Consider the following 17,094-nt stretch of genomic DNA (forward strand, 5'->3'; position numbering starts at 1 on the left):
CTATGATTTTTTTGTCTTCACTTTTCCTTGGAAGATCGATTCATCTATTGGGAATTAAGTCTTCCTTGTTGGAGATCCATATCAGGCATACCTTGGACAATGTCTATCCCTACTAGTTCACAAATATCCTTTTTTGCAATTTATACATTTTTTTAAGGGTATCGATTTTGAAGATCAGAAGCTGAGTGTTTTTTGAGAATAAGTTTATTATCCCTACAGGAACACTCGATCCCAATATCAGCAACTCTATTGAAAATTAATTGTAATTATCAATGCCATCCTCTCTAAGATGGATTTATCCAACACTTTTTTATGGATGATTCAGCAGTTGCCAAGTGACTTGAGAACATACAAAAGACCCAGTGTGAGATGCTAGCACAACTACAAGGCCTTGCGACACAAGTATAGGGCTTGACCAATAAAGTGGCTCATCTAGAGCAGCCACCGGCGAAGAACACACTCCTCCCACACCACCAAGATTTTAATCTCAAATTGTATTACCCCATCGTGGAGAGACCATTGAACCACATTGACATGGATGATGCACCAGTTGGAGGATACAAAGAAGACATGGATAGGAATTGCCATACTCAGGAATCCAGGTATTACAATCCTGTGCATAATAGGTTTGACATAGAGGAGAGACTACCCCATGGAAGAGGCAGCAGACACCCTTCACCTTAGGGGAGCACATTTTACCTATTTCAGTGGGGACCAGAACCATAGAAGGGGAGCTGAGCACCTGATTTGAACACAAGGACCCCTTGGCCAAAAGTTCAAGTGTGGTCCTTAGGATGGCTCCAAGAAGCTACCATAATTGGCCGAACCTATTTGGAGGGATATTTTGGGCATTTTAGCCCTGAATTTATCTCTGAAATTGTTTTTAGAATTTTCCAGAATTTTTGTTGAGTCTAGTTTGGTAATTTGAGTTAGGTTTGGTTTTGCTTAAGAGTAGTTCTATCCAAGAGTCCTGTACACATTAGAAGACCTGAATTTACAAATACTAACTTGGGGATTTTCTGAAATTACAGTTTTTGTAAGACAGAATAGTTTCCTTTAATTTCGGACATGATTCTAACCCAGCCGAACCCAATTAACCCCAGATTACCCTAAACTTAACCCTAAGACTTGGGCTTCAAACTAGCCTATCTGCAGGGTGTATTTAAGCATGTTTGGCTGCTGTCTGCTAAAACTTGACCTAGAACTGCAGGGTCTTCAACCCTAGTGGTACTGCTGGTTTACTTAAAGAGGCTTGTGAGGGTTGCCCAGACTCTGGGTTCCACCAAAATGTGTATAGTTTTAGCAACCAGCCATGCTTCAAGGTGCTCATTGTTCCATCTAAAACATGCTTAATGGCATACACCCAATAACAACGAGCAATATCCTTATCAAGAGGTAAATCCACCAGAGACTGTGTTTTACATGATAATAAGCAGTCATCTTAGTGTCCATAGCAACCTTCCACTCAGTGTGAGAAAAGGCCTCATGATGGGATTTTGGGAGAGTGGCAACAGATAACAAGTAAATAAGAGACCAATGAAGGGAGGAAGATGGTCATTAGAAATTATTTTAGCAATGGGATTTGCAGTTGAAGATTGTATGTGGAAGAATGAGTACCTTTGTAAGGGTGATTGTTAAGTTAAGTTAGGATTTGCAGTAGTAGAAGGTTGATTAGGAAGAGATGGAGGAGAATTTGTAGGAACTGGTGGCACTGGAGGATACTATTGTTGCTTATGCCTCTGGGACACTATTACTGGCTAAGACTCCATTTCTGCAGTGGGAGTAACAGGAAGCACTGAAACTGGGGTTTCAACATCATAGAAAACCACAGTTAAATCATCATGGGATCAGTAAAAGGAGTATCTAAAAAGAAGGTAACATCAACACTCGTAAAATGATGATTCAAAAAAGGATTAGAACTATGACAACCTTTTTGAGTGTGAGAATATCCCTGGAAAATATATTTGGTAGCATAGGGAAAAAGCTTGTCTAACTCAGGGTGCAAAATATGAAGAAAACAATTACATCCCAAAACACCAGGTGGAAGAGAGGACAAAGGGGTGTCGGATCGTAAAACGAAAAATGGAATTTTATTTATTCAACAAACAAGTTATGCAATTAATAAAAAAACAAGCTATAAGAATAGCATCAGACAAAAAATTCTTTGTAATCTTCATATGAAACATAACAGAACAAGCGATATCCAAAAGATATTTGTTCTTACATGCAGCCACCCTATATTGTTGTCAAGGATGAGAACAACTTGGATGCATCATGTATTTGGATGAATGAAAATCAGATATTACCTTCTGCGCATATTCAAGGGCATTATTATGATGGAAAACTTTAATGGAAGCATCAAATTGGGTCTTTATTCCATTATAAAAACTTGGAAAACAGAAGCAAAGTGTGACTGATCCTTCAACAAGTAGACCTATTGTAACAAAAAATGTTCTATCAACAAAACTCACAAAATAACTAAAACCTACTTATTTCTAACTCGACAAGGACTCCAAATTTCAGAATGTACCAAAGAAAATGAAGGTGAACTATGGGGTGTGCTATATTAGGAAAATTTTGTCACGGGGCTTTATCCTATTAAATGTCTCATTACCCTCCAATTTTATTCACTATATTTTCTATTGGAGTTCTCTTTCAGGCAAATTACAATTTACTCATCATTCAGGTAATTTGGTTTTGGTATGTGAGGTCTTAACTCCTGTTGTGGTGGTATGCATTTTATTCATCTGCTAATGAATTTCCTTCTGGAATATGGCTTTCATAGCGAGGGTAATTTTCAAATTGAATTTCTTTTTTGAGGTAATGCCTACTAGAGAGGAAAGTTGAGTCTTGAATGACAACATACGTAGTGAAGTTCTTATCTGCTATGCAAGACCTATTTTGTACATGCAGATAGATTAGCTAACTTAGGGCTTTAGCTAGACTGACCTCACTTTTAGCATGGTACCCTAACTGAGGTAATAGAATATTTGTGTGCATATTATTGCATATCTTTTTTCTAGATATGAAGTAAATGACAACATGATAGAGTTGGTGGTGTTAAATTTTTCTAGTTTTGATTAATTTTCAAATTCTATACATATTTATTTACCTTCCCCTATTGCTTTTAATTAGGATAGAAGGGAACCTGAAGCTGCAGTTGGGACAGGAGTTACTGAAGATTGTCAAAGTGATGGCCTGCATGACAGGACTCCATTAATTTTTCAAACTGAAACTGACCAGAATGCCTCTTCTAGTGGTGGTGGGGCGATGCCTGATACCATGAAGGTTGATTCATGTGATAATATTGGAAATCTGGAGTGCTTGGCACAGTCTATCTCAACTGAGCATAAATCTGAATCATCCAAATTTGTAGAGTACTGGGTTCCTGTTGAGCTTTCCAACGTGCAGCTGGAGCATTATTGTGGTGCTTTAATTTTGAATCAAATGACTCTTCGGTCATGCTCAAAGAACGACTCTGTTTGGGCCCTTCGTGATATACTTATTGCAGCAAAGAAGGTTGGCATGATGAGATGATGCTTCTTATAGTTCTGAATAATAAATTCATGTTTTCTCCAATGAATTGCCATTGTTTATCTGAAGTTGTTCATCTGGCAGGTGTTTATGGTTATATGTTTAGTGGCGTTCCTGTTAGATTTTTCATTTGATTTGCCATTTTGGTGTTTTCTGACAGTGCTGTGACCATCCGTATCTTATGGAGCCATCTTTGCAAAGTCTGCTCACTAAAGGTCTCCCTGAGGTGGAATATTTGGACGTTGGAATAAAGGCTAGTGGAAAGCTGCAACTTCTTGACAAGACCCTTCAAGAGATGAAAAAATCTGGCTTAAGAGCTTTGATCCTTTTTCAGGTATCCAAATTGCTGGCTGATACTTCCTGATATTGTTTTCAAATTTTCTGTGATCTGCTGTCATAGAGCGTCTGATACAATAGCAGTGTAGCACTGGACTGGGTGAAGGATATGACAGGCTTTCACTGATTATACCGTTCATCCGAATCTAGTCATTGGTTGGTAATAGTAGATGTTTATACGGGTATATATGTCTTTTGTTTCTTTTAAATATCTTTAGTTCCATTTATTAGAAAGATGGGCCCATTCTGGTGGTTGCTTTTCTTTAGAAGAGTAATTTAAGTTTTTTAGGAAGATCATTTAGTCTAATTGTTACAACCTGTTTGGAAGTTATACTCTAGGATCACTATTATATCTATTTTCTTTAGATAGTTACGAACAGATCCAGTTGATGGTTTATTTTTATTGGGAACTTGAGAATGGGAGACTCATTCCCTTCCTTTTTCTCCCGTGATCAGTTTCTCCTCTTTCTTTCCTTCCTGTGATTTCTTTTCCCATGTTTCTTAGTTTCTCACCTACATTGTCCATGTTTGTCTGCTTCATTTATCCCTTTGTTCCACTACGGCAATGCACTGCAGTCGCAGGATTTCAGCATGCATCTTGTCTGGAGCCAGTCTGGAAAACAGTTTAATTTGGGTCAAATGATTACTGTATTAATACCTGTTCTCCTGTTTCTGCTATTTTTTCCAATACCTTATTTCCTAATTTCTGGATCCCGTGTTGACATACATCACTCTCTGTATACGTAAACCAGTCTTTTAATGTGTCTTTTTCAAAATATATGGATGTACCAGTCGTCCCTTTATATATTCCTTGTATGATTTCAGATCTGCTAATTAGTCATTCTTTATTTGCAATGATTTCCTTGGCTTTCCTGTTCTTGTCTAAATTTCAGCTTATTTATTACCTTAGAAACACCTTGAGACTTGTCCTATTAGTAACCTGATTAACACTATAATTTGGTGTGATAGAACTTGGTTTCAAGGTCTGTGTTTTTTGGTATCTGATGGTAGATTCAAACTTCTATTTTATCCCCCGTTTCTCCCCCTAGTTATTCTGTTTCTCTCTTCTTCCTGCCAATACGCTATTTCTTGCTGTCTCTTGGCTTTTGTAGTGTTGGAACCAGATCTAAAACATCCTTGCAGTTCAGTATATTGCTAGTCCTTTTATTTGAATTAAGACCATCCCCATTGACAAGGCTCCTGTGCTTAGCAGGGACACCTTGCCCTGTTTTCACTTTTCAGATATGTTGGTTCCGAGAGCTGAACCCATGGCCAAGCATTCAGCAAGTGAGCACTTGAGCAACGTGCCAATCAACCTTCATTGTCAGTCCTTTCATATATATTATTTCTTTGATTTCAGATCTGCTACATCCTAGCTAATCCTTGCCTACTTGTACCACACTTAGACCATGGTGTAGCGCATCACTTATTTTGTCAAGGAATGCCCTACCAATAGCATTTACCAAACAAAGACAATAATAAAAGAACATACCAAGAAGAAGAGCATGCCAAGAAAAAAATAGATGAGAGAGAAAGACTGTCCACTGTCAATGGGGGGGGGGGAAATCTGCTTTTCTTTATTCATTCAATAATCCAAAATTGGCCGTGGACCTGTGGTTACATTGCTTTATAAGAAAAAGAAGAAAGGGGGGGGGGGGATCAAAACTTAAGACTCAAAATATCAGAATAAACACTAGGTGACCTTACTACTAATCCTCTAATGGTAATGTCAAATTTGGAAACCCACAAAAGTACACTTAAGTAGCATAGCCCATGGATCGACCCGAAGCCATTTACATTAAATCATCCAAATAAACTCAAACGAACCATATTAAACCCAATAACCCACATAAAACCCAACAAAGAAACAAAACTAACCAATAAAAACAACTAAGCTGCACTAGGGGCAGTGCGCCTAGTCAAACCTTCACACTCTAGCAATCCAATAGCCTCTTAAACTCGATGTCGACCCACATAGGTCCTGCAGTGGGCTGATCTCTATGCCAGAGCCGCTGATAAACTTGAATCTCTCACTCCATAGGAATGATGTGCACATCACTACCTTTCTCCCACTGGAGAGTCAGTCTCTCTAGAATCCTCCTTTGTAATGATGTCAGAAACATTTGTACCAAGTCCTCACATTAAACCTAAAAATGCTGCTCGTTACATGAGGTATGTAAACATCAAACTTATGAATGTGGGTAGGGTCAACCCTAGAAGCAAGATTTGATTTAGTGACACAAATAATGTGACATGGCAAAGTTTCTGTTATACGTTGTACGGTGTTGAATCTTTTTTGCACTGTGCAGGACCACATCACCCTTCCCATAGGAGGATGTGAACAGGTTATATTCCTTATATTTGGACCCTCAGAGGATAGGAGATAGCACTATTGCAAATTAATTGCCTTTAAGAGGTGAATCTTTGGCTGCCCAAGGTGTAGCAGACTGAGGAGACTTCTTAATAGATTCACAACCTTTGATCTGGTCATTTTCATTGGTGGAAATATGTAGAGAGAAATTTCCATTTCTCATTGGTTTGAGGGATTTTGATTGATTGGCTGTTCCTTTTGTTTTTTAGCTTAATGAACTTTAGGTTGGCCTTCACATCACTGAAACAAAACCAACCTGTTTCCAAGGCATTTTCTTTGATTTTTCTTCCAGAGTTCCTGATATAGCTTTTTTTTTTTGCCGTTTATCAGTTTCGTAATTTCATCACCTACTGTTTTTTGTTCTTATTCTTTGACTTCGTTGTTACATGGCAGCCATTTGATGGATCTAGACTAGGGGATATCTTGGATGACTTTCTGCGGCAAAGATTTGGGCCAGATACTTATGAACGTGTTGAAGGAATTGTTAGTTCAAAGAAGAAGCAAGCTGCCATGAACATGTTTAACAGTAAGGAGAGAGGAAGATTTGTGTTTCTGTTAGAAAGCCGAGCTTGTCATACAACCATTAAACTTTCTTCAGTGGATGCTGTTATTTTATTTGATAGTGATTGGAACCCCCTTATTGATTTAAGAGGCCTACAGAGGATTCATATTGATTCACAATTTGAACAGCTAAAAGTATTCCGTTTCTATACACCTTGCACTATCGAAGAAAAAATTCTAAATCTTGCAAAGCAAGATATGTATCTTGATAGCAGTATACAGAATATTAACCGTAGTCATTGTCAGATGCTGCTTCTTTGGGGTGCCTCCCAGCTGTTCAGTAAATTGGATGATTTCCATGGTGAGGATACCTCAGCTTCAGGCTTAAACGATTTATCCAATGAGCCATTTATGAACAATGTAGTGAAGGAGTTGTTGACAAGTGTACCTGAAAATGCCGAAAGCAATACTAAAAGCAACTGCTCTTTAATTTCAAAGGTTAAACAGAGTGGTGCAATATATTCAAGGGATATTCCTTTACTAGGAGAGAGTAAAATATCCCCAAGGGAGGAAGAACCACCTCATGTTTTTTGGACAAAATTACTAAAAGGAAGATATCCTAGGTGGAGATATTGGTCTGGATCTTCTCAGAGGGTCCGGAAAAGAGTGCAGTATTTTGATGAGTCACCAAGGAAATCCGGTGTCGAGAGTGCAGAAGTTATAAATAAGCGCAAAAAGGTAACGGACAACACCTTCAATTCAACCACACTCAAGCCATTACTAGAAGAGAAAAGGAAAGGACTTACTGGGGGCAAGGAAGGTAAAGTTTCTGTTGATGCTTAGGTTACATGCAGTTATTATGTACTCTCCTCATTAAAGTCAACAAGAGACTGATACTTCAAGTACTGTATTTTGCTTCCATTTCTTCTTTCGGTTTCGGAAACTAAACCATTGCCTTCTCTACAGGAACATCTGGAACTCAGGGTGGCAACAGCTCTCAATCCTTGCCAAGTTCTGGTGTTAATATGGGTGACATAAATCATGCCCGCTCCATGGAAAATGAGAGCTCGCGTTTATCTGAAGGTCACTTGATTGAATCTGAAGAAAGAAGAAAACTACGTGAAGCCCAGCAGAGTCTTCATCTCTTATTGAAGCCAGAGATTTCAAAACTCTGTGAAATCCTAAGTCTTCCTGTATGCATCTCATAGGTCCAAATTATGTGTTGTCTGTTTTTGAATGAATCATTTTCATTTAACACTTTCCTTATCTTTTCCCCCACTATAATAACTGCAAAACTGGTTCTATTTCAGGTATTTCATGTCTTACTAATTTCAAAAATGATGTAACAGGTTTAAACCAAATCCGTTGCCATTCTTACGTTGCCTAAAGTCAGACCTAATATGTAACAGCCCATAGATAAATAGATATTTTATTTAAAATCTATAGTTATTAACTTGGCCATGATTGTTCTGCTAGAATGTCTATTTCAACTGTGCCATGACAGAGAGCATGTTATATTGATGTTGAAATTTCCTAAGAAAATATCATTTCTGTAAATTAATTTAGGGAGAAGGATGGATATACTAGGTTATAAAGTAAGCTATTACCCTATGTCTCTCTCTGTCTCTGCCTTCCCGTTGAGGGGTGATGATGTGAACAACGGCCCTCCCCCTCCCCGAAACCCTGGTGTTGGCCCTGAGGCCCCACCCAGGTGGTGCACCTAGGGCTGGCCGAGCCCCTAAAAGGGGCAATTTGGTCATTGTCTAGCCCTAATTACCTGCTGATTTTATTTTCTAAGTCCAAACATGTCTTGAAGTCTTAGTTTGAGTTAGCAGTTGAGTTCTGGTGTCATGGGGAGTCTTCATTTAAGTAGGACTCTTTATGGACAATTAGGTCTTTTATTCCAAGTCCTGATCTTTTCTTTTACGTGGATGTTATTTAATTGTATGGGGTATCCTAACTTATGAAGGAAACCCTAGTTGAGTTAGTTTCTAAGTCCTTGTTGAGTCTAAATCAGTCTCCCAGATAGAGTTAGATTCTTTCTTTCTTGATGTCAGGCTATAAATAAGCCATTCTTTTCATTGTAAAGACAGTATTGAATAAAGAATTGAAGAACTCTTGTGGGAAAATAGGTCATGGCCTTCTTGGTAGGGCCGCGACAGATTCTTAGCTCCTTGTATTCAAGTGCAGCATTCATCTTCAAGAACCAGCAATCACCTCCTCCAACAGCAGCTCCACCAAGTCCAACACCCCCGGCCCCCTTTCTCCGTCAAAGCCCTCGCCTGCCCCTTCCCTCTCTTGTGCAGCCTAGGAAACCCCCCTTCCATCGTAGCCCCTAATTCCCCTGCCCCTCCTTGCCAGTCTCTTAGATCCCCTACCCTACCCCCTGCAACACCCCTAGATCCTTCCCCCACCTCCCCAAAACCCTGCAGCACCCCCCCTCTCTTTCTCTCTTGGTTCCCTCTCCCTCCCTTGTCTGACTTGCAGCAACCAGAATAACCGAAAACAAGAAAGAAAAAAGAAAGAAAAGAAAGAATTGAAGGAGCTGCCCAGATCTTCAAAACCCTCCCCGAGATCCATTCTCAAAATCCTAGAACTCTCTTTATGAATTGTTTCATCCAAGAATTACCCTACAAAAAGAGCTGCCCCAGATCTTCAAAACCCTCCCCAAGATCCATTCTCAAGACCCTAAAATTCTTTATCAATTCTTTCATCCAAGAATTACCCTACAATCTTCCCTAAACCTTACTTAATCGGAAATAATCCCGTCCACTTTTCGATCAATCCTAGGGTATTTTGTCTTTCAAAATCATCCCATGGGAATTTATTAAAACTTAATTTTTCCCTAGCAACCTTGCATCTTCCATTAGTATTCTTTGTTATCTTAGATCAACCCATAGAATTTTGATGATTATTTGCTCGAAGATTCTTGGCTAACCCTAAACTTTAGGGCATTATTTCAAAGAGACCTAACCCTAGGGTTGGGTTAGATCAGGTGAGGAAGTCATCTCAAACAGGATGAGATTCAAAAGGGAGGGAGATGGACATTGGATGCTAGCTTACAGTTTAACATACTTAGCCTTTCCCGTTGGTAGGTTAGACTTTTTCATTTTCCCCTTTCAAAAAAGGGCCACTTTCATGAACTTTTGGATACTTATGTTGCAGACTTCTTTTCAAGAAAAGAACAACAAAGAAACCGAGAAGAAAGCAGCGAGCCCAAAGGGATCCTAAAACTGGACTATGAAATTTTCAGTTCCTCAAAACTAAAACATCTTGACTTTTGCCTCTCTTTTTTCCCTTTGATCAATGCTTGCGCATGACTTACCTTCTTACTTAATTTTACGTATGGTCAGTGACTCCATATCGTTCGTAGTTTCCTCAATCGTGTTTATTTTCAGGTTGATTTTTACTGGCCCTGTGGTTCAGTGTTCTGTTTTAAGTTTTTGGCTTCTTCATATGGTTATTGATCAAGAAATATTGCATTGGTTGTCATCAGAGTAGAGATTCTTTTGTTACTCATTATTCTGCCTTCCCATTTGCTTGCATACTGGCATATGTGTGACTTCCTAAATGTCTTGAACATTTGTCTGCTATAATTCTGGTCATTGTTATTTGCCCTTTTGAAGTCTTGATAATGCATTTCATGCTGGTGACTTGTTAAACCTAGGTATCTTATCCATTTGTTTGTCTGAATTGAATGCAGGGGTACATCAAGGGTATGGCTGTGAGGTTTCTGGAGTACATAATGAAAAATCATCATGTCAATAGAGATCCAGTGGCCATATTACACGCATTTCTGATATCTGTGGTTAGTGCATTCTTACTCTAATTGGTATTCTCTTTCATCCAGTTTATTGTTCTAATGAAGCTGAGTCGGTGGGAATTCCACCAACTTACTTTTAATAGTTTTTCTGTGAGACGTCTTTATGTGTTTTTGGAAACAAAATTTTAGCATTTTGATCGATGCTGAGCAAATGGTGTTTCAGTGTCTTATTGGTCAGCTGCTAATCAAAGTCTTCATTAAGGATATCATTTCATTGAACATTTCAAACATTTGTTGGACTTTGAAATATGGAGAGGTTGGAATAGGCTTATAGAATCCTTGGACAATAAATACTTAACGAAGCAATTATTTGACAATATGATTGTCCTGATATTGGGCCAGTTTCACTGCAATCATTATTAACTTTCATGATCCTCTTAACTGTTGGTTCCTCAGTTTCTAGTCTACTGGTCCCGTGGTGCAGTAAACAGTATTCAGTATTCATTTTATAATAAATTTAAACCCTGGATTTTAATTTCCACCTAAGTAGCTTGATTTTTCAGTGCTGGACAGCTGCTGCTTTGTTGAAGCACAAGATCGATCATAAGGAATCACTTGCACGTGCAAAGCATCTTTTGAATTTTGAATGTAAGGAGGAAGAGGCTGAAATTATCTATTCAAAATTGCGGATAATGAAGAAAATGTTTCGCCGTCATATAAGAATGTCTGCAGAGTTGAGATCTCCTGAAGATGGTCCATCTGGAGTCAAAGATTGCTCAAACATTCTTCTGTATGCTAACTCTTCACAATCAATGGCATCTGTCCTGGAAGAATTGGAAGAAGGAGAGATCAGAGAGAGCCCTCAGTCTTGTACTAATCCTCCAATGGTCCGTGCCAAGCAGGAGCAGGTAGCTGATTCTCATAAAACCAATTTGTCAGAGCAGAATGACCTCTTCATGGGCTATGGCCAATTTGAGAATATTTGTGCCACGAGGTACAAGAAGCTCCTTGAGAAGCAACAGGAGGAAGTTCAGAAACTTGACGAAATCAGGGAAAAAGAAAAAACAAAGCTGGATAAGGAGAGAACATTGGAGTTGGCTCTTATCCGCACTGTACATAAACATACCTCCGTTAGATTAGATAAGATGAATATGGCAGAGAAAAATCATACAAAGAAGATAGAAGCTCACATTCAGGGTTGGGAATCGCTCAAGCAAAGTCTCGAGGATTTGCAGCAGGCAGCAAGGAAGGAGGAAAGGCGGACGAAAGCTCATTGGTTGGAGCTTGCCTTATCTGGGAAATCAATTGAGCCATTTGCTAAGCTTCCTTTGCCAGATTCTTGGTTCAGGTTGGAGCAAATGATGGGCGGTAAGCTGGATGCCATCCATAGTGCTGGGCTTCCTTCAGGAAAACTGGATTCTAACATGAGTTCTCCAATCAAGCCAGGTGAGGTTCTACCATCTAAAATGACAAAAATCATTCCAAGTGATGATGCAGAGGATAGTTTGATGGTTGCTGCCCTTGATATGCAACTTGATAGAGAGGAGAGGATTGATGCCACTGTTACCTTGCAATCCGGAGGGGATGACATTGATACTATAGTTGACATGCAGCCTAACAGAGAGGATGATGGCATGGATATTTGTGTTGCTGCACAATCTAACATAAACAGTAGCATAAGGAGTACTACGCTTGATTTGCAGCCTAATGGAGAGGACGTTGGAGTGGATGCTACTGCTTCCTTGCAGTCTAATGGAGACGACGACAGATCGGGCACTCCCCTGAACTTGCAGCCTAATAGAGAGGATGATGGAGTGGATGCGATGCAGTCTAATGGGGACAGCAACAGATTGGGCATTACCTTTAACTTGCAGCCTAACAGAGAGGCTGATCAAGTTGATGCTTGTAATGTTGACATGCAATCTAACGCAGCTGACTGTAGATTGGACAGTACAATTGCCACGCATTCTGTACAAGAGGATAATGCAATGGATGTTACAGCAGTTGCCAAGCAGCCTCATAGAAGTGACAGTGGAAAGGATAATTCTTGTGGCACTCAATCTTGTAGAGAGGAAAATGCAATGGATGTTACAGACATAGAAAGGGAAACTCTTGCTGGAGGTGAGCAGCACCACGGGGCAGAGAGTTCTGATCGTCTAGAGTTGGAGCCAACTCTGACAGATTCTGTTCTGGCCAATTCATTGCCATCAGATGAGGTATATATATAGGTTATGGCCTTCTTTTGGTTGTTCTAATATGCTAATTCTGTCTTTATCCTATTGTCAAACTCCAGTAGCTTAATACTAAGTAAGTGGCCATATATGTGGACCATGTACCTATTTGTTCTGACCATCCAAATTTTGATTATAAGCTTGTAGCAGATGGTCTTGATGTTCCATCTGCCTACATGCACACCATATTCTTTTACTGCTAGTCTTAGCTTATTACATTGACATTGTACCACCCAGATCTAGATTATGTCTCCATGTTGAGAAAGATGTGTTTTGCTTACGCACAGGGCTTGAAATTGAATGTGCTAACATATCTTGTACTCCATGCATGTATTCATGGAAATTTGCAGAGACTTTTAACTAGTTCTAGTGTTGAGCGTTGTGAGCCACCTTCATCAGTTGCAGCACAAGGTGAGGCTGTCTCAAGTTCTGAAACACACCACGTTTCAGAACAAGTGCAGGTTCTGTCACTGGCGCCGGGTGATGTTTTACCTCCTGATGAACGCGATTATGATACCTCTGTCACGGAACCTGTTCAACATCTGCAACTGCCTGTGTCAATGAGCATACCCTCTACTAGATATGATCAAGATGATGTACCTTTGACTACGGGGACCTATAATGAAGCAAGTGTTGAAGACCATACCTCCATCCAAAATCAATTTCAAGATCCACCAACGATAGACGATCCAGCAGTATCATCTAGTCACTCTGAATCATCACCATCAGTTGAGGACTGTTCTGAGCCGTCCCTTTCTCTTCCACAATCCACGACCTCCTTGTTGCAGCACCAGGCTTTGGGTAGGCCCTCAATTGGAAGTGGGACACGATTGTTGGACACCAATTTGGCCACTATTCCAGAGTCAAGTTATTGTCCCGATATTGTACATTCAGTTGGACGCAGCTCGCATGTATCAGTTCCTGGTGCTAGTCCGTCAATTGGAAGTGGGACACAGTTGTTGGACACTAATTTGGTTACTGCTCTAGAGTCAAGTTATTGTCCAGATGTTGTACATTCAGTTGGAAGCGGCACACATGTATCAGTTACGGGGGGTATGGGGACGATTCCAGAATCCAACAACCGACCGCTACGTCCAACTACTTCAACAAACCCAGTGAGTCAGCCTTGGTATTATGACCCACTACAACACGAAATGGAAAGATTACAGAAAGAAAAGGAGCAGGCCATCAAACTCCATACAGAATTGGTTTGTTCTTGAGCTTCTTTTTTTCTTGTTTTGGTTAACACTGTATTTTAAGTGGGAGGTGGGTCCAATATATTCTGTTCTGTTGAATGTTTTCTTATTTGTGAGTAGAAATTGCGGCTTGAATCTGAACGTGATAAAGAGATAGAACAGATACGAAGAAAGTATGCGGCAATGCTCCAGGAGGCTGAGGCTGCACTTGTGCAGAAGAGAAAGACACTGGATGCAAACTGCAACAAAGTTTTTATGAATAAGATGTTGGCTGATGCGTTCAGATCCAAATTCAGTGAGCCAAGGGCAGCTGGGATGTTGGGACAACGGCAAGGTAAGGGATTATTTGAGGACCTGTTTCAGTTTAATGTTTTGACTTTGACAGATGTATTCCCAAGTTGGAAATAAGGCATAGTTAATCCGTGTTCACCATGTGTTGAATACATCTGAACTTGTTACGCATTGGTAGTGCTCACAGTCAAACTTACCAGCATGGGCAAGTTCAGATGTGTATTAAGCTTCATAGTTGGAGATCCAGCTACTGTATTTTCTTTATCATGATTAACATGGCATGCTTCTAACAATGGACTGTAATAGGCACACTGATTGCTATAATGCATACAACATACATGCTGTTTTTAAATTTTCATGGAGCATCTAACATGTCTTCTTCTTCCAGGGGTACCTACTAGTTTCATGGAGTTATTTCAGCTATCACATGCTCAGAGGCCTGCCCCTGTTTCTGGGTCACCAGCAGCTCCGCCATTGCAGGTGGTCCACCAATCCTCTGCACTCTTCTCTGGTAATTCGGTCAGACAACCCATCAGTCCTATTGTTCCTCTGGCAGGGAACGTCCAAGTTGCCAGTGAACTGCGCGCCCCAGCCCCTCACCTTCAGCCTTTTAGACATTCCACATCAATGCTAGCACCCAACATACAGCCTGTTCCTCACACCATTTCCAGTCAGCAGGCACTCAGAAATGCTGCTTCGACTTCTCCCATGACTCCTCAGTCTGGATCCCGGATACATTCTCTTTCATCTGGGCCTTTTAGCAGGAACCACCAACAAGAAAATGCTGTAGGCTTGACGGGTTTTAATAGTTCTTCATTGTCTGCTCTGGAGCTTTTATTGGATGTGAGTAACCACCGTGGTGAAAACCAACCAAGTATGTTACCACCTCTCCAACATTTGGGTCCGACCTTGGGTGCATTGGATCCGCCTGAGCTCACCACGCATAGTAGTTCACAGGGCAATGCAGCCCGAACGGATCAAACAGCAGATGTCGTGTGTATTTCGGATGATGACTAATCAATGATTGTGAATTTTATTTTGGCCGAGATATCCATTTTTGTAATATTTATTGTATTATATCGCTTATGGCCCTATCTTCATACTACTCTGGTTCCTGAAATCCAAGAAACTTTGCATCATAGGGAGCCTAGCAAGCTGGCTTTTCAACGGAAGTATTTCTCCTGTGAACTTTGCAGCTTCTTATGATCTCTATGGATGTATAACTCTGGCATGATCTGTATAGTTACTCTATTGTACATTGATATCAAAGAAATACCCAAGCATGCAGTTAGGAAAGCTGAAGCCCTCCAGAGGTCAGATACACCAAATGTTAATGTTTCTAGCAGTGTTAGCGTGAACTTAATTCTTTGGTTGGTGGGTTTTAGATGTATCGTCTTCACTCGGTTTGGTTTTGGTCAATTTCAATTTTGATTTAAGATGCATAATATGTTGACGTTTATACCACTTACTATCCTGTGGTAGGCATAAATTACCTTGAATGAAGTGTATAATGACTTAAATACTAGGGATTTCATTGTATTAATGAAAATTCTTTTCCAAATTTTTAATCATTTATTTATGTTTAAGAGAATTCGAATCCGTCCAAAATTAGTGGAATTACTTGATAATACGATATAATGATATAAGAAATGTCGTATATATTAGAAATAAATCAGAATAAATGAACCTGAATCATAATGTTAGAACGCTGCAGGCTGCAGCATATTGATTGATTCTTGATTTACAAGATGTAGATGTTGAACATTTTTGCGCACAAGGGATTACATTCAACCATAAAACTTATGGAATCACTTGGTTCACTAAGGGCCTGTTTGGTTACATGAGTCTAGAGATTTTAAATATTTACAGATTTCAAATCTATAGACTTCAAATCTATAGTCATAATTTATAAAATTAAGTGTTTGGTTGTCGAATGAAATCTGTGGATTCATCCTAAAAAACTAAAAACTATTTGATGGACGTGATTTTTGTGAATGTGCAAATGTATAGCTTTTTTGAAATTTCTGAATTTCACCCCTTACCCATAAATCTACAGATTCAAGTTTTTAGTGTAAAAAGGTGAATCTATAGAATTCATGAATCTAGAGATTTTTACAACCAAACGGGTATAATTCTCAAATTCATGAATCCAGAGATTTCAAATCTCTGGATTCATGTAACCAAACAGGCCCTAAGATCTCCATGGTAACAGTAGTTTCTCTGTGATTAAGAATTCCATATATAGAATGAAATCTCCCTAAGTCTAATCAAATTTGTAGAAAGATATTAAATTTTTTTTAGCGAATTGCATTGACACCCCAAAATTGAGGCCTTAAAGCATTGACACCCCACTTTATGTTTAAAAAGACCCCAAAATTGGATTTTCATTGAATTTATTAGTCCAATTTGTCACTGAAAACCTTTCAGACGCTGTTTCTTATAGGGATATTTTTGAAAATAAACAATGACTTAACTGTTTTCAGTGATAAATTGGATAAATATATCCAATGAAAATTCAATTTTGGGGTCTCTGTGCTTTTTAAACATAAAGTGAGGTGTCAGTGCATTAAGGCCTCCACTTTGGGGTGTCAGTGCAATTTGCTCATTTTTTTTTGCCATAGATGGGGTTGCGCGGGGGTGGGTTTGGAAAATCTTGATAAGATGACCTCTTAAAAGCAAAGTGGATCTTTCCTTTTTTTTTTTTCTTTTTTTTTCTTCTTTTTTCTTCTCCAACAAAATATGAAAGAGAAAATCAGAAAACTACATATAGAACCCAACAACTTGAAAACATTAGGCCTACCATCTTCTTTAGACTTTTGAGTTCGACATGCTAGCAAATGGAGTTTTGATATATTTCCGTAGCTCATTATT

At 39.3% G+C, this 17,094-nt stretch overlaps 1 protein-coding gene across 3 annotated transcripts in view; it reads left to right on the forward strand.

Moving 5' to 3' along the window:
• LOC149023494 (uncharacterized) overlaps positions 1-15,414 on the forward strand; it is a 50,761-nt gene extending 35,347 nt beyond the window's left edge. For all 3 annotated transcript variants that reach the window (XM_089144025.1, XM_089144024.1, XM_089144023.1), the window contains 9 exons: positions 3,136-3,519; positions 3,695-3,868; positions 6,635-7,562; positions 7,709-7,935; positions 10,446-10,550; positions 11,069-12,721; positions 13,087-13,944; positions 14,053-14,266; positions 14,612-15,414. In XM_089144025.1, the coding sequence (XP_089000151.1) occupies positions 3,136-3,519; positions 3,695-3,868; positions 6,635-7,562; positions 7,709-7,935; positions 10,446-10,550; positions 11,069-12,721; positions 13,087-13,944; positions 14,053-14,266; positions 14,612-15,240 (5,172 nt within the window). In that variant the 3' untranslated portion in view covers positions 15,241-15,414. The remainder of the gene's footprint in view (positions 1-3,135; positions 3,520-3,694; positions 3,869-6,634; positions 7,563-7,708; positions 7,936-10,445; positions 10,551-11,068; positions 12,722-13,086; positions 13,945-14,052; positions 14,267-14,611) is intronic.
• The last annotated feature ends 1,680 nt before the right edge of the window (positions 15,415-17,094 follow it).

This window comes from Hakea prostrata, chromosome 2, assembly GCF_041222555.1.
Source record: "Hakea prostrata isolate BN-2017 chromosome 2, UWA_Hpros_2, whole genome shotgun sequence".
In the NCBI taxonomy this organism is placed as follows: Eukaryota; Viridiplantae; Streptophyta; class Magnoliopsida; order Proteales; family Proteaceae; genus Hakea; species Hakea prostrata.